This window comes from Vulpes vulpes, chromosome 4, assembly GCF_048418805.1.
Source record: "Vulpes vulpes isolate BD-2025 chromosome 4, VulVul3, whole genome shotgun sequence".
NCBI lineage: Eukaryota > Metazoa > Chordata > Mammalia > Carnivora > Canidae > Vulpes > Vulpes vulpes.
In genome coordinates, this window is record NC_132783.1 from 103089267 (window position 1) to 103112032 (window position 22766).

Here is a 22766-nt window from a genome sequence, read left to right on the forward strand (position 1 = left end):
GAACCATATGCTTATTATAATAGTAATTGCTTCCACATGATTATTTTCAGAAATTTTTCCTTATGTACTGAGATATTTATCTTGCATGCAAAACTACCTATTTTGTAAAAATACCAATAGCTGGGATACCACTGTGTTTATGATTACTATCCTCATTGAATCAAAGGCACCATATAGATGAAGAAAGTTTTAAGAATATTTAATACATCATTTACTCGATTCTATCTCCTCAAGGTGCCTTGCAGATTGTCTTAGCAGATGTGAATTTCCTTTCATCATGTGGAAGGCAATTCTATCCTTGGTTTGTTATAAATTAACAATCTGAAATAAAGTCCTGAATTCTGAACAACAGCTGAAATATTTAATATGGAAAAAAATGTCTTATCCTACAAAGAGCTAGTTATTTTTCCTTGGTCTATGCAACCATTTTAAATTCTTTTCTAGTTTTAGTCTGATGTATTAAGTTAATTTCTGAGATCTCCAGGTCAAGACCATGTACATGTTTATGTACATATATGAATTTACATATATATACATATATACATATATATGAATGCCACATAAACATATACATGGTGTGTATCTATATATCATTTATATACACACACATACATATATACACACACATATATGTGTGTGTGTGTGAGTATACATACATACATACATAGGAGTATTTCCTATAGGAGTATTCCATCCTGTAGGAAATACATTTAAAAAAAGAGGAAATACATTGCATAATTTTGAGAACATAGCCAAGTGATTTTCAGACCTGTAAATGAACATTTTAAACTATATATATAGATAACAAAGTACAATAGGACTTATTCTGGGATTACTTCGGGCTTCATAAAAAGTTAAGGCAAATTAAACAATGAGAACAATCTAACATCTTCTCATCTGAAGAAGAAATATAAATTATCAAATAGACATATAAACAGTTAATAAGCACATAGAGAGTTGCTCAGCCTCACTTATACTCAAATAAATCAAAACCAGAATTAATATATTTTCATTTTCATTAAGAAATAGAAAAAATATTAAGATAGTTTCCAGTGACTCCTGAGCACTAGTATGTGTCCCACATGATTCTCACACAGTGCTGGTGCAAGTATAAACTTTTCTACCAGGAAACTAGATGAAAAGAATTACAATTTTGTATAACTATATATGTCTAAATTTTTCATGAATTTATTGTAAGATTAGAATTAGGAATGTGAACAGGAATTTAGCTATAAGGATTTTATTCATCACACTGTTCTTTACTACTTCTAAAGTAAAAATAAGTTAAATATCCTATAAAAGAAATTTGAAAAAAAAGGTATTATGCTAAAGGAGCCCTATGCATCTGTTGATTTTTGCATAAAATATTTAATGTCATGGAAAAATGTTTATATTTACTGAAAAAATTAAGGTTACATAGGGCATGCAAATCATGATGCCAACTCTATGGAAATATTAATATAATTCACGCATATTTTTTCATACATTTTACATATTTATGTTACATTTTTACACATATGTATATTTGTATATAGTACCTATGTATTACATATTAATATGTTATTTACATAACCATTTAATATATATGTATATATATTTTACTCTGTACATTATAAATATTAACAATAAAAATTTGGTCTTCAATAATTGCTAGTACTGAAGTGAAAAATTGGTAACTGTTGGAATTTATTTCAGGAGTCCAGATGGCTAGGACTCTTCAAAAAGCAAGGAAAAGGATACCACTTCATATCACATCCTACTAGACCTGGCAAATATATTTATTATTGTTTAATGAGGAAGACTGAAAGTACCAAAGCTTAGTATTCATATTAAAAAGCTAGACAAAAACAACAAAATATACTCTAAAAGTCAAAAATGAGATAATTAAAAATAATGAATTTAATAAAAAAGAAAAAGTGAGAGTGACTAATAAAGACAAGCAGAAAGCTTGAAAGAAAAATAAATATATTCCTGTCAAGTCTGACTTTTAAAAGATCTGAAAGATAAAAATACAAGTTTAGGGATGAGAAGGCAAACATCACTATTATAAGTTACAAGAGAACTTATAATAAAGTGTATAAAAAATTAAAAAATTAAAAAAAATAAAGTGTATGAATATATGACTCCAGAAAAAGCAATAAGGACACAGAAGCAGAAAGAATCTTCAAGAAACTGTTAATGAACTACAACATGCTAACTGTTCCATTATGACCTATTTTCCTTGCATATAACAATACTAGATGCTATTAATTTTTTAAAAGATTTTATTTATTTCAGAGACAGCACGAGCAGGGGGAAGGGCAGAGGGAGAGGGGAAGAGACAAGCAGACTCACCTCTGAGCATGGAGCCAGACAAGGAGCTTGATCCTAGGACCCAGAGATCATGACGTTTAACTGACTTAGCCAACCAGGTGTCCCTAGATGCTATCATTTAATCATTTGATAAATGATTAAATGCTGGGTCTAGCTGTTATAATACTCTGTTGTGTGTGTAAGCACCATAGAAGATCATCAGGAATAGTACCTGTACTCCATGAGCTTCAAATTAGATGCTTTTCAAATTTTAGTATTTTAATTATATTCATCATTCATATGGTGGCCAGGGGTTAATTTCTCCTCTCAAAATACCAAAAAGTAGGAACCAGAATCTCTGTAATTCAGAAAGTTCTTATGGCCTCCTACTTGAATTACTATTTCCTTCTCTGATATTACTACTTCTCATTTTGTTACCTTCCTGTCCAAACACCTGTGTGTGTGTACATGTATGCTTTAATTGGATGCTTCCTAAAACACAACAATCTCTGCCTGAACAACCTGCCAGTAATTCTCTCATTTCTTCTTGGTCAGACCTTATTTTCTTAGGATGAAAATCAAACTTCTTGGTCATCTGGTCCCTACACATCTATTGATAAATTTCTGCTACAGTCCAATAAAAAATCACTATGTTCTCATTATTCTGACTAGAATTGGAATTTGATGGAAAGGAATATTCCTGAAAAATCATCATCGTTTTTACATCACTTCTCCATTCTCCAACAACCATACCCATCGTTTTCTCTTCATTTGGAATATCCTTCATCTCATTTCCACTCATATAAACTCTAACCCTCATTTACAACCTAATTAAAACTCCGCCTCCTCAAAGCTTCCCCCATTATACCAGTCTGCTGACACATGTAATGTTTATTTTCTTATTTCCCTACTGAGAGTAGATAGAAATTTTTCTCTATAAATGTATAGGGGTGCTTGCTTTCTTCAATAAACAGCAAAGTACATATTTTTATCTATCCATATAAGAAGTGAAAGTTGACACAGAATTGAGAGAAGAAAATAGAAACTGCATAAAAAAAATAGTAAGGTACGATCCATACAGATAGCTATGAACAATAAGAAAGACAGTCTAACAGGTTACCACAAGATAATGGATTCTCCAAATATTCCAAGGAGAGTCTGTCTGCTTAGACTTAATCTCCTGGGAAATAAAATGTCTAAAACAATATTCACTTAAAATTTTGTCATATGCCTATATCAATATAAAAATTTTGGAGACATAGCCAATGTATACACTTTTGCACTTATACAATCCATCACGTGTGTGCATGTGTGTGTGTGAGTGCACATATGTTAATGTATACGGATAAGACATACTCAGAAATAGAATTTTAAAGGATAAATGTACAGAAAAGTAAATAGAAATAGAAATTTTAATATTTCCTACACCCTTGTGAACCACGATGCTCAAATCACATTTTGAAAACCCAATCCTGCTAATTTTAACAAGACAGTGAAATGAAAAAAATAAAGAAATTAGCTCACTGATGCAGTAACTGAGCCTAAAGTGTTGAGGGCAGAGATCAGGGTTGAGAAGGGAGGAAGAACATAGAAGAATATATTTTATGTTACAAAGAAATCAGCTCTTCACCAAATCAAACATTATATTTCTGAGAGACTTATACTGGTTGAGAGCTCCCAGGAGGGAAGAGTTTGTATGTGGAAACAAAGAGAAAGTGGGACCTTTTACATGCATTCTGACTTGACTGGATGGGACAGCATAACTGGAACAGTGGCTTAGGCTTTAACGGGAATGCTCCTTGGTCTAAGATGACCAAAGGAGTTCAAGTCAAAAGAAGGTCAGCACAGGTCTCCCTTGTCTTCCTTCCCCTAAAATTGTACACTACCAAAGGTCTATAGTACTCATTTTGGCACTTTTGTGTATGGCCTTATGTAACCATCTCTCTGGACTTTGATCAGTTTGTATTTCCTGATGTCTATTCTTCTCAGTAATGGCCCTCCTCCCAACTGAAATCCCCTTCATGAACCCAAAACAGACACATACATGCAAAGAGACAAACACAACGGTTTTGTATAATGCTGAGTTTCCACTAGCTTCTCCTTAAATCTTTTCAGAACTAAAAGAGGGATCCTCCAACTGAAAGTGTCATCTCATCTGAGATGACTTAACTACTTTTCATCAACTCTAAATAAAAAGAAACATAGTTTTGTCAGCATCATATGCATGTGTTTTTTAAAAATATACATATTTAACCAATATGTGTTGCCTTCTAAATGCCAATTTTCTTCTTTTTAAAATAATTTCAAAGATCCTTTTGGATCAGTGAATGTGAGATAGTGTATTTCTTGCACGAAATAAAGAAATGCTTCCCAAGCCTCCTCTTGTGCCTAGACTCTGTGTTAGTTCATGTCCCTCTTTTTTATGTTTAACACAAGCGAGGTATTGCTGTAGTGTCATTAGTTCCTACTCCCCCTCAGGCCAGAGTGAACCTCCAGGAATGGAATTCCCAAAGAATGCCAACTCAGATGTTTCAGCCCCTTCCATTAGTAAACATGCTTGTATTTCAATTGCTTTTTCTTCTTCACAAATATCCTTGGGATGTTAAGAGAACTGGGAGGATACTACACTCTGAGCAAGAGCCATCACTGAATAACACTCAGGGATCCTGCTTATCCACTTGTAGAGGAGCATTGCTCAGTGTGTGAAGCACTGTTTTCCAGCTCCCAACTCAGCATTATCCAACATCGCTCCCAGTTTTTCTCCCTTGAGGCACTGGAGGCCTTTGTATATCATTGCATTTTCCTCTTCTAGACCTTGGCTTTATTGTCTTCCACTTCATTGTAACAGACTCCATAAACCCTTAGCCTGATCAAAACTGAACATAATTAGTACAAAGTCATTTTCCTTCTCTTTAAATGGCTTCCCTCTAAAAAGCCCTGGGGTTTTCCTCAATCAGCTGAAATAGCTAAAGTTTTTAAAGTAAGTCTTCCCTCCATCTCTTTCCTAAAAGTCCACCTAGATACTTTTACTTCAGAATAGCTTTAAGTTTATGTGCTGAAATAAAAAAAATTCTGACCATAACGTCTTAATACTGAAAAGATTGGGTTGGCAAATCATTCACTCACCATCCCCTCCCACATACATACAATTACTTTCCTAATCTCCACATTAAATTGATTTTCATTTGATTTAATTTTATCAGAACACCTTAAAATTACTTTAGAGATTTGGTATAGTGAAATTCAGCCCATCTTCCAGATGAGTCAAACTTAAAAAACAAGCAACAGCACTATCTCAAACACACGTAAATTAAGCTACCATTGCTGGTTTCTAGCTTTCTCTCTATTATTTTTATTGTCTCTGGCTTCCTCAAAGTGTGCACATAAGTTGGTAAGTCAAGTGCTCCAAAGGAATACGCAGACTTTAAATGAGTGGAGTAGATGGAAGGGAGCTCAGGTGAATCAGGTGACATCAACCCATCTAGCACTCCTGCAGTTACTGTTTCTAACCAAATTCATCCAGTAGAAAAGCTGAACAAGTGTTACTAGATCTTGTATATTTCAAGAGAAGCCAACAATAAAAATTTCTACTTAAAAATGTTGGTTCATAACGCCAAATTTTTTAAACACTGGACTGACCAAATAAAACAACTCATGCACTACAGTTCATAACCTCTATGTTAATGACCATTCTCTGAATCTCCTCCCTCAACCTTTGACACCTTGAACATCCCTCAAACTGAGCTTAGGGACACTGGAAAGACAATTTTCAAGGCACTTCTTTCAGCTAGCACCAAATAATACTCAACATTAAATCAGTAACATTTTTACCTCTAGGTGTAAGTGTATATACATAATACCTACATGTGAGCAATTTCTATCCTACTTACAAATCTATTACTTGAAATTTTCTCCTCCTTACTGTGTCCTAGTTTCAGAATGGGTAAATTAAATGTCTCATTACTTCTTATATGCCTTTGCAACCCCTTTTTTAGTGTCGTCATATTTTATTGTGTGCAGGTTCATCAGGATGCAGTTGTCTGTAGGAAACTCATACTATCAACTTCCTTAGCTTTAACTTGTTTTACTTATGGCTTTGATACTTGATTGCGTCTCTCCCCAAAATTTAAATTTAATTTTATCCTTGACAAACAACAACTAAACTAAAAAGTGACTGAACAATAAGCAAAAAAGTAGAGATTTCCAAGTGAAGAGTCTTCCAATGGTGAAGTGACAAAAACAGTTTGCCTCTCACCCAGTTACTGCCTTTGCTGCTTAACTGAAGTGAAAGTACAGATATCAGGAGCTCAGCAGCTTAAAACCAAATGATTATCCACCCAGCCCAATGTCTCCCCGAAGGCCTAAAGATTACACATGTAATAATCAGGCTGCCCTTGCCAAAAGTAAGGCTTAGTGCTTCATTTTATTTATTGTATTTATTGAATGGAGCCATTCCTTGATACCCCCTGAGAGCATTAACAAACATGAAAGAAACCACCAAAGGAAAGAAAGAAATATATAAATAACTAAACCCATGCCACTAAAGTTTATAATCTGGAACAAGCAGTATTGACACTCCTTCAAGTCATCTGTTCTACTTGCAAGCAATGTAAGCATTGCTTCCATTTGCCAAAAACCTGAAACTCCAAAGTCCCATATAGGTCCCTTTACAAAATACCTGTCCTTCCATTTCTTCTTAATGTACCAAACCAACTAACAATGTGATACTCCTAAATTTTGTGTCTAATGCTGTTATTATTAGCTGTTTTTTAGCGTGGCGATGATCACATATTTAAGACTCTTGTTAACAAACTTTTTGTAAAATAAGGTGCCACTACAGCCTCTAATATCTGAACTTTTAGGGAATCTGGCGGTTATTAATATCATATTATCCTTTCATTTAGGAATAGATAAGACTGAGAACCTTCTGACAGGTGATTTTTTTCTCACATCTTTTACTTTTCAATCCATGATGACTCATTTCACATTCCTTACAAATATCATTCTTTCAAATTTGCAAGTGTAGGAAAAATGAATCTTAAAAAACACAGTTTGAAATAATTGTCATGATAAAGGATTTAAAGTTTGTTTTGTTTTCTTCGTGTTTTGTTTTGTTTTTAAGGAATTGAGACAAGATTTTCTTTCCATGGAAGTTTTTCCCCATGAAGTGTGGCTGGAAAAGAAATCATCCCTGTATTGATATCAAAAGCATAGTTGAGTATTACTTCATGATTTCTGTAGCTTGTTTACTATTCTTATTCCCAATTTTAAAAGCAAAATTATGAGCCCTTGGCTATAATTATCTGGTGCTTATTGTAAGTTTTTATATCTTTTCCAGGCGTCCTCTGTAAACTTTACATATGAGATGATGGGGAAGAAGGAAGGAGTAGAGTGGATCATAAAACAAAATAAATTTAAGAGTATATTAGTGCAATAGAGTGGAGCAGAAATAGAAACCCACTCACAGGTCTTAGATGTGCTTACTTAGAGTGCACTCTAATACCTTTATTCAGGGGCTGTTTTTTGAAGAGAAAGGAAGAAGACTTGAGAAACTCACCTCACATGACAAATTAATGCAATGTGTTTGGTCGCACTAACCTATAGATATTGTCCCTGGTATTAAGGAAATCCTTCCTCCTCTCAGAGTTCAGTCCTTATGCCTCAGTTAACATGTGATGAGTGCCTGGGTGTGTTCAAGATCTCCTGAGGAGGCAGGAATACTGCAGGCCTCAGCCAAGAGGACTCACTATCTAATAGAATCTATGTTCCACAAACACACTTTACACAAATCCATTATGTGCCAAGAGCTAGCTTGTTTTATAAGTGCATTCTGTGAAATGCAATGAAATTAACCAACATTTATATTTCCAACCTCAAAATACATTGTGAGAATTATAAATTTCCCAGCTGATAAGAGATGAAAATGAACATCATTCTTATTTACTTCCGGTGGAAGCAGAGAGGCTAAGGGAAGGCTAATTTTCTTCTTAAACAAAGTCCAGATTTATTTTTCTATAATTTCTGGCTCTATATTCCATAGACAAGCTTCTTTTCTTTTTCTTTTATTTCTTTTTCTTTCTGGATTTCTAATATAATAACTAAAACTAGAATTATGTGAAAAAAAAAAACACTCAAGGATATTTTTAAGTCCCCAAGGTGAAGAAATCACCTAAGGGAGTCAAGTGTACATAGACCAGATTTTTTTTACAGTGTGTGCTATTCTGCATTTTTAAGGAGGCAATTAGTTATTCTTGTGTATTAGTGACTGCCCCATTTTCTCCATAACTCAGGTGATACAAAGGGCCTCAGAAAGGATATATTTTAAGTGGGACATTTATTACCCCCAAAAAAGGATGATTCTGATTTAAAGTCATCTAGGAAGCTCTTTCTATAGATGCAGTCAAATTACACAGCCGCAAAAATTTGGCCTAGCTGTTCTCAACTCTCATTGCCATTTCTAACTAAACCATCTTTAACTTAAAGACAGAGCTAAAGAATCTGATAAAACCACTTGAACCTGAGAGTTGTATTTGTTTAAAGCGAGCAAAGCCAGCACTATGTTAATTTGGTTGCCATACACATAGTGAGTGTAAGATGCAGAGCTGTGAAGAAAAGAAAAGAAAAAAAAAGACAAATTTATCATGTGTTCAGTGTGATGGGACTTTCAAGTTACTAGTAGGTCACTCCTGTCACAGTGGCATGGAGGCAGAACTGTTGGCAGGCAGAGCCTTTATTACATGAGTCTGACGGGTTGGATACATGTTTCACACTAGAGAAAGAGGACTTGGTTTTTGAGATCTGTCTTCACATTCTAACTTTGCTTAGCAAAACCACAACTGGAATTTTTTAAGGGCAATTTTAAATAAGTGCTGTGAAAATCAAGGTACCCCCAAGATCCTACCATAAAAATGAAATGAAAATACATGGGATACAAAGAAAAAATTCATTTTATGAGCACATATCTTTACAATCTAAAATTGAATCGGAGAGCTTCTTTCTAAAAGTATAGATTCTTTAACTTCCTCTTCAAGAGAGGCATACCTAAAAGGTTATTGATTTGGTTCTGAAGGACAGAGTGTTTATTATGGAGGAAGCCATCGCGGGGTACAAGTGTGAGAAATTAATGATGGCTTTGTAAGTGTCCATGCTGTGGTGTGGAACCAGTGGGGGCAACTGTCAATCTATATGATAATACATTCCCAAACTTCATAAAATCAGTGATGTGAAAATGCATTGATTTCTTTGTGAGCTAAACAGAATTTGTCAAAGAGAAAGAGCAAGAAGTTTACTGAAGTTAACACCTCTGCCTGCGCCTCACTTTTTATTTGCTTAAAGGCTTTATGATGTGACATGTAAAATATCTTATTTTTATTTTTGGTCCCAAATGAGAATAGAACACGCATTATGTACATCTTCTGAATATGTGAGATACTGAAACATTTAAAAAAGAGAAAAGGAAGTACATTTTATCTGTACATTTTAAAATAACTAGCTATCCCCTAAGCTTGAACTCCGGCGTCCTTACCTCCTTCGGGCTCTGCCAGATGTAGGCACAAAAGAGTCACTCAGTACTTCCAAGTACAGATTTCTTTACACAACTCTGACTGCATTATAACTGAAATTACAGGAAAAAACTGAGACACTAGATTTAAGGGTTTATTTCCTATCCATACACAGGATTTATATAAACTCCTCAAAGATGCAAATTGCTCAAATATGATGTTTTGAATAATACTAGAAAAAAGAGACTACTCTTGGTTTATGAAATACATCATTAATTACAAAATTCTCCTATCCATAATAGTTCTAAGTAAATTCAAGGCAAGCATTTTTTGCTCCCTTTGCTTCCCTGAAAAACTCTCCTTATCAGCTGAGTTTTTAAGATGTATATAGGTTTAACAAGAAAGGGTGCGGAGTCTATCGATTTGCTTCAATTTTGTATAGATGATTCCCACGAGACCAGTGAGAGTACCACCATGGAAGATTTGCCAAAATACCTTGTCTAAAATGTGCCATAAATTCTTGGATTGCAAGTGATTTCATTTATTAGGCAATCAAACTGCCTCCACTTAAATAGTATCTGACACACACAGAGTTGAAAAAGAACATCAGTAAATGGATTCAATGTATGCCTTTATGAAAACTTCTAAAAGTAATTTCCTATCAAATAAGTACCTTAGAGTGTTGAATGTGCCAAGTGTCAGAATTTTGTTAAAATTCAAAAGGAGTCAAGTACAGATTTTTCCTTGAGAGTACACCTTGATTAGCTACATGAACGGAGGCATAAGTAAGACACATCTCCTTGTCCCCACAGTAGAATAAATTATTTCAGAATTAAACACAAATTTAAATGCAACAAAGTGACATCTTTTTGGATATATGCGACTTACCCAGGAAATGATGTATTTTCAACACAGTTTTGAGATTAAATGATATTTAGCTATGCTTTTGCATTCACAACAAGCTGTCCGCCTGCAAATTTCTTTTTCTTTTTTTAAATGCAAGAAAATACTTAAAGCTGCTCTAGTAGAAGTTTATAATATTTTATATAAACATTCTTAACTGATCTGTTTGTAAACATTTTAATGGCAATTCTTTCAGCAAACACACGATATATTCATAACAAACCACATAGCATTTGATGTTTTCTTCATAAATCAGCTGTACCTAATGCAATTTATCTTTTAAAAGATGTTTTTGACTAAACACAATTCTGAGTCGCTAAGAAATCCACAAATAAGCACCTTATCTCTTTAATGACTTGCTTAGGCTTCCCTATATTTACTGCTTAATGATCGGAAGCATTTAATTTTCAAAGTTTCATTAAAACCCATCTACAAAGCTGATGGATAAGCAATAGTGATTTGTGATAGAAGATGTGGGAAGCCATTAACCTACATAGGTACCAAGGAGAAAAGTAAACATAGAAGAGAATACTTTTTTGAAGACAAGTCTCTTCCTATTTGTCATTATTAAACTCCAGAGCATCTGTTCCAGGTTTGATCTTCAATACGGATATGAGGCATTGCCGCCTGGAAATGAAAGTCTAAGATAAGGTAGGATTCTTAAGAGATCTTCATGAAAAAAATACCCCAGGTTGCCATTTACTGGGAAGGGGAAATCAATACGAAGACCTAGAAACTTGTGGCGAGAGGACATTTTCTAGGTATAGGTCATAGTTTATCAAGTCGCCTCTTTTGCAATGTAATTTACTTGCTAATAAGACCAACTGACTATACCTGAATACTGTGTTATCATCAAAATGTGATTTTAAAATTCACTCCTCATTCCTTGTGTGCTTGAGGTTTGCTGGTTTATTTTTCCCGAGCTCTGAGTGGGTAGACAAGGTCGAGTTAAAAGAAAATGAATGGTTTCACACTCCTCTTTATTAAAAAAAAACAGGCATCCCCAATGCCACACTGCGCCGTACCCAGAACATTAAAAGGTATTTAAGAAGCAGGCCTACCGTTCTCATCATCTGACTTATTTTCGTTGTCAGAATCGGTCAAAGTAAGGGCTGAGTTCTCACGACTGGACAGGCCGGAACTGCGTCTGGATTTTATCCCTCTCCCCCACAGTCTGATGGCGTGTTCTGGAGACATCCCTCCCTCTGTGTCGGAGTCGGCGTCAGACCCTGTGCTCAGAGAGTAGCCCTGGTGAAGGATCCCCATGTCAGAACAGTAGCCACTTCGGTGCGGGGAGGGCTCACAGATTCCCAGTTCCGCAAGGGTGAAGTTAGTTCCTAAGGTGACAGCAACAGAGAGACTCATTACAAATTGTGAAATGCCCTACAAAGTTGAAATTGATTATTTAAAAAAAACAAAACAAAACAAAAAACAGACAGGTGCTTTTCCCATCCAAAAAAAAAAAAAATCTATTGGATTTTCATGGTGTACAGGAATATATGAGCAAGAGCAAGAGTATGTGGGATACTGGGGTACATTTGAGAACAAAAAAAAACATAAACATCCAAGAATTATTTTAACCCTGGGCCAGAATGCTCAGATTTTGCTTCAAAAATGTTACAGCAGTACTGTGGTCTAGGTAGCACAAGGAGCTGAAAAAACACTGGATATATAACAACAGCTAACATATACCAAGCGCTTACTTTGCTCCGGGCATCTTTTGTTTGGCAACTTCTATTTTACGTTTTTCGATTTTACAACAGCTCTATGGAGAAGATAATATTACTGTAATCATGTTGTAAGGAGACTGAAGAACAGAGGAACAGAGAATTTAAGTGACTTACCCAAGGTCACACATCTAGATTGTAGCAAAACATGGATCTGATCCTTGAGCAGTCTGTCTTCGTGTCAAAGAACCTTAATCCTCCAATAAATCTGAGTGGTGGCCGGGAGACCTGGGTACCAGTCCCAGCTTCCCACTGGTAAGTCTCATTGTGGCAAGTCTCTTACTCCTTGAGCCCCAGTTTTGTCATCTGTAAAATCTGGGTATTAATCTCTTAAATTCCTCTCAAGATCACTGTGTATCTTCTATGTGATAATATACAACAAACTTTTTCTCTAAACATAGACTATGTAATGTATTATTTAATGCAGCATCCTAGGGATGAAGAGTCAGTCCTCACATTTTTAAATGATACCAAACGATGTTTCCGACTTAAAATCACAAGTAGGTTTCACCCACGGAGAGTGAATGTGTGCACACATGGGAAGCAGAAGAGCATAGGCATTTATTGAACATTTATATGTTACCATGTGCTGGGCATGAGCAGACAGTTTATAGGCTTTACATCTCATTCAGCTGTCATCATACCCAGCAGTTTAGGCATTGACCATTTTCAAGGTCACGCCTAGGCAAGTTGCAGATCCAGAATAACACCTCTAATCTGCAGATTCTAATCATCTGCTCATTCTATAATGTGAAATGATCTCAAACAAAAACCATCCTGGCAACATTTTGGCACAATGAATGCTCTATCTGTGTGCTTTACTATTACAGCTTCTTACAAGACATTTTTAGCGTTTGATGCAAATTAGGTGAAATCATGTGGTACATCATATTTACTGACATATAAAGCTAGCTAGTTTTTTTTTTTTTTTTGTCTTTAACCAAGTTATGGACAATGGGGAAAATGCAGTGAAGAAATAAACTTCCTGCTAGTAGTGAGGAAAACCTTATAAATGACACCAATTCCATGGTTTACTATATATATATATATATATATATATATATATATATATATATATATATAGTATTAGGGCCATTCCCTAACAGTCATATTTCCAAACTTATGATATAACATTATGATACTCCATCTACGTGGCATCATTTCTCAGCTTTTATTTTTAAAAGCATTAAGCAACTGTTTGTATTAACATAGTGTGACTTTCATTTGTAATAGACACATATTTTTATTCTAGGTTTTATTTTCCGACTTCACTACACATTGAAGTCCCACAGCCTTCCTTAGTTAGCTGTGTAAATGGGATCAAACCCAATTTTATACATAATTGCCTCTGCAGAGTGAAACCTATTCAGTGGAGAACTAACCCAAGCAAAAACTTCCTGTGGGGGATGGGGTGATTTCCTCCCAGTTTAAGGAAGAAGGAAGTTCTCACTGCCACCAGCATGATCCTAAGGGCTGTTATTTATTCCCTGTGCACACTTTATCATGCTGTCTGAAATCCCTTGCCTAGTGTACTCTGTTCCAGCTTACAGCCCTGGTAACTAGATATTGTTTCATAATTGTACACTAAAGTGTATATTTTAGTTTCAGTAGTCTATAAAACAAAAGTTCATATATGTCTGATGTTACAATACTTTCCTATTTTTGCTTTCTCAGTCTTACATAAATAAAAAGAGTCACAGTATTAGCATTCTCCCATCTTGTTTTTAGAGCTCATTTTTGCTCTGGACAGGCATGAAATACAATGCTTCCTTTTCCTACAATAAATGAAAACAAGTCAAACTAAAACACACATGTTTTTATTCCACATGCGGGAATTTTTAGCTATATGATTCCATTTGAAACGGAGTGTGTATGTATTAAGGCAACTTTTCTGATGGTTTTCCCACATCTCATTATCTGGAGCTGGCTTCAAAGACCTCCTCAGGAAAGGAGAAACATCTGTGTGAGGAGAGGAAGCCTCAGTTTTCAGAGCATCCCATGTGCTTTTCAATCTGGGTACTCAAAGTAATAGGCAATAAGCCTTGGGCATGGAAAGCCAGGGAATAAATACAGTTTCCCTTCTTTGGTTATGAAATTTACTTGATGATAAGAAATTAAAATATTATTTTTCTGTTAAAGTAAACTTAAGATCATTATAAATCAGTTAAAATTTGCACAACTTTTAAAGTAACCACAAATATTAGAAAAAAATGTTCTTCAAGAGTTTCAGCTTTAAGCTTACAGCCCCATAAGCCATAAACAAGCAGAAGTGTAAAGAAAATTGGAGGTACTATACTGAATTCACCAGGAAAAAGTAACTGTTCACACTGGCTTTTGGAAGCTAGGTTTTCCCCTAAATTCAGAAGTCCGCCCCCCCAAAAAAACAGTTTTCTCAAAAATACTATCTTCCAAACTCGTCATTTTCATCTTCCAATAGGACCACAGTTCACCAAAGCTATCCGTTCCTCACAATTCCAAGTTTGGTACCCTTCGTCCTCAACTAACTCAAAGAATAGGAATCTTATTCTAAGTACCTGGGACAGATTCTGGACCAAGCCTTTTCTAAGTTTGCTGGCTTAACATATGAAGCTGGTAAGCCACATACACAGTGGAAAGGAAAAACTGATATATCATTTATTAAATCATTCAACAAATATTTATCGTTCCTAGGGCTGTGCTAGGCACTGGGGATATTACAGTGAGCCTTATAAAAATGGAGCCCCTGACATTTACAGTCTAAACGGAAAGAAACATTAATCAAAGAATCCCATAAACAAAGTACAATTTATACAGTAATAAATACTGTATAGGAAAAGGACAAGGAGCCATGAAAGGTCATCTAGAGGTCCAACTGTTCATCCTTTCACAGCTTGGTCAGCAGATGTTCATCTAGCAGTAGACTCACTGCTTGAGAGGGACTGCAAATTTGCTCCACAAAGTCATCAGGCCCCTTTCAGTTTGCTCTTCCCACATCATTCCCAAACATTCCCCCACGTATACACTAATTTCAGACAAACATTTTTCATGTAGTTCCTCTTACCACACAAAACCCTCATGTCATACTCTTTTGCTCAGAATGTAAATAGCACAGGGGAATTTTAACACCATGTCAACTTATTGTTTTGCACTTACTTTGCTCATTGATGGAAGGTTGATTTTGCTTTAATTCATCTTGTATAAATATGTCTTTATTAAGCTCCATGGCAGCTTTGAATGGAAGAGAGAGACTAGTCATTGTGTGATTCTCCAAGCTAAGATTTCTAGTGGAAAGCAGTCAACATTTCTTTCCTTCTTTACTTTCTTGTAGAAAGGTAGAAAGAGTAATAATATTTCAGATTTTGTGGAAAATATGTTTACCTTCTATCTGCCTCCAATCTCTCTGATACCATATTAAAATGGATGTGGATGATGTTTTAAACTCATTTCATCTCAGGCATGTGTTTTATAGTTGCTGCCAATAAATTGCTTGGTGTGGCCCCATGTTACATTATCAAGGCCAAAGTCACTATTTTTATTTTTAAAAACCCATATTTATATCATAGAATTTTAGTCCAATTTAGGGTATTGGGAAAGAACGTTGATATCTAAAAACTGTTAGGTGATCAGGATATCAGAATGTGAGTGTTTAAAAGGAACTCTCTTGGTAAGTCTTTTTGTCTTTAAGTTGTCTTTTTCTTTATCATAACCTCAGTGTGTAACCCAGATCCTCTCCAGAACTTTTTTAGAGATAAATTTTGCAATAGATATCAAAAGTCAGCCTTTAACCAACTAGTTTTGCATCAAGGACACAATGCAAAGGAAAGATAGCGTATCGTGATCATGGCTTTATCTTCTAAGTTTTTACCAACTTCTCACACTTTGAAATAACCTTTAACTAGGAGAAGCACATATGTCGCTAAGTCAGAATTATCATGTCATGGTAATACCAGGGAATACAAATAGCACTGGAAATGTCAGCATTTGAGCAGATTTTCTACTATGAGGGCAGGAAGAGAAAAGTTAACTGTAGTAATAGGGGAGTATAATATAGAAAACTTGTATTACTTAAATGTTCACTATGCAAGCCCCCTGAACTTAAGAGATGAAATTCTACACATGGGAGCAAAAGTTACTACAATGTGAAAACAGTCACTAACAATCACTTATAAAATTCATCTCCATCATCCCCACCGACCTACTGTTAGTATTTCCTCTCCTAACAACCACCCTATCAATGTCTGTATCATCAGCGAGTTGCTGATAAAAGGAAATAATATGATGCCAACATGAGAGTTTGAGTTATACAGCTTATGAAGACATGGATTTCTATGAAGTCAATACAAGTAATGCTAAAAACCACGAGGATCACGAGCATGATCGAACAGAACTAACCTGCGAACAAGAAAAATGGAAATGCATGTTGGCGTGCATAGCAACTACATAGAAAGAGTTTGAAGACAGACCTATTAGAATCTTGGGACCTGAGGAAGGACATGGTTATGAGTTCCCTGGGGTTTCTTTTGCATTATATCTCAGGTGTTGGAGAAATCTGCAAATTAAAAACACCAGTGGAAGCACACAAACTAAGCCCAGCATAAAGCGTACTGTATTTATTAGGGTCCTTCCTTAACTCCACAAACATCCCAGGGTAGAATCAAGTGAAACCAGAATTTCATACTCCTCCAGTAGGGATGAGCCTTCCCAGAGACCCCTCACAAAGTTGTCACTGGTCGCCATAAGGAGATCCCGGACTTCCATCCCCACCCAGTAGCAATGAAGCACCCCTTCCTCTCCCTCATGGTGTCAGAGAAGAATTAATGTCAAATCTAATTTTACTACCACACAAGGATTCATGGGGGAACTGTAAGGAGGTGTGCCTCTCCCTCTCAACCACGTGGGTACCTGTAGAGTCCTAGGGAAGATTCTAAAAACCCAACTTGGTTCAGCAGCAATAGAGTATCCCTTCTCCAACCATACTAACCCACCCTGCTTTGTCAAAGTAAGCCAAGTGAGAAGTTTGGACTCCATCACTGCCTGACAGCCTAGCCCCAGTGTCCCATTTTTCCCACTGGCCTGGTGTCAGAGGAGGCCTGCTGAAATAGAAGATTTAAATAAGATCCAGAGTTTCAAAACAATATTTCAAATAGCCAGGAGACAATAAAAAAATCACTCACCATACCGAGAATCAGGAAAATCTCAGTTTGAATGAGGACTGACAGTTATTTAAATAAAAGGTTAATGAGCAGTCCTTAGGAAAATTAATGAATTCATCTTTTTTTTTTTTTATCTTCAAAGTACAACTCTCTGTGATTGTACTGTAAAGTTTAAATATAAAGTGAAGGATGTATTGTACATTCTTGCAGTTTTGCCATAAAATGCCTTGCACAAAAGCTGTTACTCTTTATCCTTTTGAATAATTATAACATGGCTGGAATAATAAATTGTATTGGACATAAAATAAAATACACTCCATAGTTAACTTTTTTGAAGATAAAGTTTCAATAAATTATTTTTACTATTTAATATGAAATATTGATTCTTTTGTTAACATTGATTCCATTTTTAAGTGGCCTTTTTCTAGCAACATTTATCCTAAGACAAAGAGAATCTCTTGTAAATAAACATAGGTCACTTCTCCTGAGCAAATGTTAGGGTCTACATTTTCAAGTCAGAACTGAGTACGAACTCCAAATTTTCCAGCAAGGATTTCAGAAAATGACATAAATTAAAATGCTATAGTTCTTTTTTGTCACAGTAAGTGGAGTAATTTTATCTGATACCTTAAGTTTTTGCAGCAGAAAGTTATCAAGAAAAATATGGCAATTATAAGTGATAAAGCATAATTTTTATTTTTGATTAACTGAAATTATGCCATCAAATTGTTACCTTATATTTAATATAAATACCTTCTATTGAAATTTGAGAAATTATTGATATGTACGAGCTACCCAAAACAATCACCCATCAAAAACTTACTGATATTATCTAAAATATTGTTTTCAAGCAATCTAAAATCTACATCTGTATATGCATTGATAACAAATTTGAAAACCACTGAAGAAGCTACTTATGAATTCTAATGTTTTATGCCTGTGTATACTAAAATTCTTCACATTAACTCCTTCTTAATGCCCTTCTAAAGTTCATCTGATTTTACACATTCAGATATTTTCCCAAATGTTGACAAAACTGTTCGTGAAAAATCCTGTGGCTTGAAACTACAAAGTAGGTGTACATGCATTATTATTCATAAAAGTTTAAGCTAAATATTTATATTTCAAAAATGCACTTCAAGAGTAATAATTTTCTTTTATAGATAGCTCCTAAAATGTTAATATCTTGATATTTCTAAACTTTTAGATTAAGTATTTTAAACTCCCTGAATGTGTGATACACAACAACTTTCACAATTTTTAACTAGAATCATTCCAGTGTAAATAAACACCTTCTGAATCAAGGAAACATCAAAATGGCTAGTGACGACAGGAGAGTTTCTAATATCCTTGGTTCCTCTGTAAGCTTTATAACTTCAAAGAGAAAGGTGAATGTGGCATTCTCCTCTGATACGGTGGCATTTTCACTGTTCCAGCCTGAACAAAGCCCAATTTGGAAAACCCAAAGCAGCCACAACAAAAGGTTCTGCTGAACAACTGCCAGATCATAAATAGAAACGAAATACCCAGTAACCTAGCTAGCTGGAGATTCTTTCCTTTGACAAAAATTCCAACAAGATAAAAATTGAATTCTGGTATTAAAAACTGTACCTATAAGCTACCCTATGTAACAGCATTACCAAGGGGTAGAGTCCTCTGATCATCTGAGACTCTGGCTTTTCAAACAAAATTTTTGGGGGGACAGAGAAAAATAAATAAAAGCACAATAGTGACTTAGCTTCAATAGTCTAGCTGTCCAAGTTTGAGAACACCTACTAGATTAGCTTACATTTATTGAGGGCTTCGCAGTGTGGCAGGCACTTTTCTAGATGTTTTCATGTACAGTTTTCAGATTAAGCAGGACGACAGCCCTAAAAAATTGTCATTCTATAGACTAGAGTTAAAGTGGAATTCCAGACTCTGTTTTAAAAATACTTGACTACAGGGACACCTGGGTGGCCCAGAGGTTGAGCATCTGTCTGCCTTCAGCTCAGGGCGTGATCCTGGGCTCTTGGAATCGAGTCCCACATCGGGCTCCCCACAGGGAGTCTGCTTCTCCCTCTGCCTATATCTCTGCCTCTCTCTATGTGTCTCTCATGAATAAATAAATAAAATCTTTTAAAGAAAACACTTAACCACAAATTCCTGGAATTATTTCTTCTGGTGAGTCTCCATGTACTCATCTATAAAATAAACATAAAAAGAGCACCCACCTTCATAGGGTGTTGTGAGCAATGAATTAGACAAGGCAGGTAAAAATGATTCTTAGAACATCACCTGTCACAGAGTAACCTTATAACGAACATAGCTATTATGATGATCATCAGTTTACAGATGCAGAAACATTATTTTAAAAATATATATAGCATTATTGACATCTTCTATTTTCTCTTGAGTTGATTTAGAAAGTTTTGAAACAATAAATATTTCTAGGAATATGCTCATTTCATCTATGTTTTCAAATGGATGGGCACAAAGTTATCAAAGTATTTTTATAATGTTTTTAAATTTCTACTAGATTTGTAGAATATTGTCTTTATTTTCATTCTTGATATTACTTATTTGTGCTTTCTTTTAAAAATACTTAAAAAATTTTATTTGAGTATAGTTGATACACATTACATTAATTTCAAGTGCGCTGTATAGTGATTCAACATCTCTGTTATGTGCTGCTCACCACAAGTGTAGGTACCATATGTCACCATACAACACTGTTACAATATCATTGACTATATTCCCTATGCTGTACCTTTTATTCCTATGACTTAGTCACTCTGTAACTGAAAGCCTGTATCTCCCACTCTCCTTCCCTCATTTTGATCATCCTCCCTACCCCCTGCCCTCTGGGAACCATCAGTTTGTTTTCTATTTTTATAGGTCTGATTCTGCTTTTTGTTTATTATTTGTTTTCTTTTTTAGATTCCACATGAAGGAAAGCATATGGTATTTGTTATTCTCAGTTTGATTCATTTCACTTAGCATAATACCCTCTAGAGCCATCCATGTTGTTACAAGTGGCAAAACCAAAAACCAAAAATTCATCCTTTTAATGGCTGTATAATATTCCTGAACACACAGGTGTGTGTGTGTGTGTGTGTGTGTGTGTGTGTATACACCAGGTTTTCCTCACTAGACATACCATAAGATTCAGTAATTCCAATGCTGGAAATTTACCCAAAGGAAACTAAAGCACTAATTTGAAAAGATATATGCACCCCTGTATTTATTGCAGCATTATTTATTTATTTATATGTATTGTTTAGGAAGCCACCTAAATGTCAATTAATGGGTGTATTTTCTTTAACTGGACTGCTTTCAGCAATGATTGATTTTGTCTTTAAAAAACAAATTTTCACTTTACTGCTTCTGTATATGTTTTTTAGTTTATTAACTTCTAACCTTATATATAGACATTATCCCTTTCCCCTCATTTCTTTGAGTTTATTCAACTGTACTTTTCCATATCTCTAAAATTTAAATCTTCATGTCATTAGTGTTCAGCCACTCTTCCTTTTTTTATTATGAATATTTCAGACTATATCTCTCAGGTTTTGATTCACAGCTTTTTCATTGTTGTTTAGATCTAAACATTTTACACATCTATTGATGTGTAAGAAATATTTGGAATTGAACTATAATGAAACTATAATGAACTATAATGAAAGTACAACATATTCAAATTTGTGGGATGCAGGTGAATAGGAAGATTAGTAGGTGTGATTATTTATTTAAGAAATATTGTTTTCAAACTGGTGATCTATACTTCTACCTTAAGAGCCTAGAAAAGAAAAGAAAAAAAAACAGAAAAGAATGAACTAGTAAAAGGCGAAAGATTTATGCGATATGAAGAGAAACCAGAATATAAAGGAAGGGAGAAGAAATGTTGGGAAATATCAGGAAGGGAGACAGAACATAAAGACTCCTAACTCGGGGAAACGAACTAGGGGTGGTGGAGGGGGAGGAGGGCGGGTGTTGGAGGGGAATGGGTGACGGGCACTGAGGTGGACACTTGACGGGATGAGCACTGGGTGTTTTTTTGTATGTTGGTAAATTGAACACCAATAAAAATTAATTAAAAAAAAAAAAAGAATGAACTAGTAAAACCCAAAGTTAAGTAGAGAAAAACAATCAAGATAAGAGCAAAAATTAAAGAAATAGAAAATAAACAATGAAAGAAAATACTAAAGGGAAAATCCAGTCCTTTGAAACACTGATAAAATTGATAAACCCCTATCAAGAATGATCAATAAAAAAGGGAGAGTATACAAATACTCCAAATCAAGAGTAAAATAAGGGATATTGTTATAGATCCTACACCTACTTAAATGCATTGTCATAAAGTATAGTAATTTAGATGAAATGGATAAATTCCATATAAAATATAATTAATATTAAAATCAGCTATTTTCTCAAGAATGTTTATTAGAGATGGAGTCACCACATATTGATGATAATCAATAATGTATGGGTAATCAATAATCCATCAGAAAAGTTAATTCTAAGCCTGTAGATATCTATAATGGAGCCTTAAATAGACAAAAAGCAAATATTGATAAGACTATGGGGAAAAATACAATTATAGTAGGAAATTGTATCATATATCTTCCAGTTATTGATAAGACCAGCAAACAACAAATCCCAGAGAAGAATTAATACCATATAGACAAATTGAATACATTATTAATAATTATCTGGAATCTTTCACTCAGTAATTAGAGAACATGTGTTCTTCTCTGATACATATAAATACTTATAAAAGTTTACAAGTCTATGAAACAAATTTCAAAATCGTTCAAAGATTTAATAACATACAAATTTTGCTTTCTAGCCAAACACAGTTAAATTAGAAGTCAAAAACAGAAATATATACAAAATATCACAATATATTGAGAAACTTGTTTTAAAGTTTCAAGAAACTTGTTTTGTTAAGTTTACTGTATGTAGTAAACATATTGTGCATTCATTTCAACAGAAATGAACACCTTTCAACTTTCTTGCATCTTTGTATTTAAAAATGTCTCTCATAGATAGCATATATTTGAGACTTACTATTTATCTGAGAATGTCGCTTTTCATTGATATGACAGTCCATTTATATTAATGTATTGATATGTCTGGATGTAGGTTCATCATTTTGCTATGTTTTTCCTCTTTTTTTTTTGTAATTGTTCTCTATGTTTCCTTTCCCATCTTCACTTGGGTTAATAACT

The 22766-nt window shown here is 34.7% G+C and overlaps 1 protein-coding gene across 25 annotated transcripts in view; it reads right to left on the reverse strand.

Annotated features, from left to right (window-relative positions):
- The window catches only part of TENM2 (teneurin transmembrane protein 2), a 3534961-nt gene that overhangs the window by 839742 nt on the left and 2672453 nt on the right, over positions 1-22766 (reverse strand). For 21 of the 25 annotated variants that reach the window (XM_072756643.1, XM_072756655.1, XM_072756648.1 and 18 more), the window contains one exon: positions 11759-12034. The exons of the other annotated variants lie outside the window; for them this stretch is intronic. In XM_072756643.1, the coding sequence (XP_072612744.1) occupies positions 11759-12034 (276 nt within the window). The remainder of the gene's footprint in view (positions 1-11758; positions 12035-22766) is intronic. 25 annotated transcript variants of the gene reach the window in all.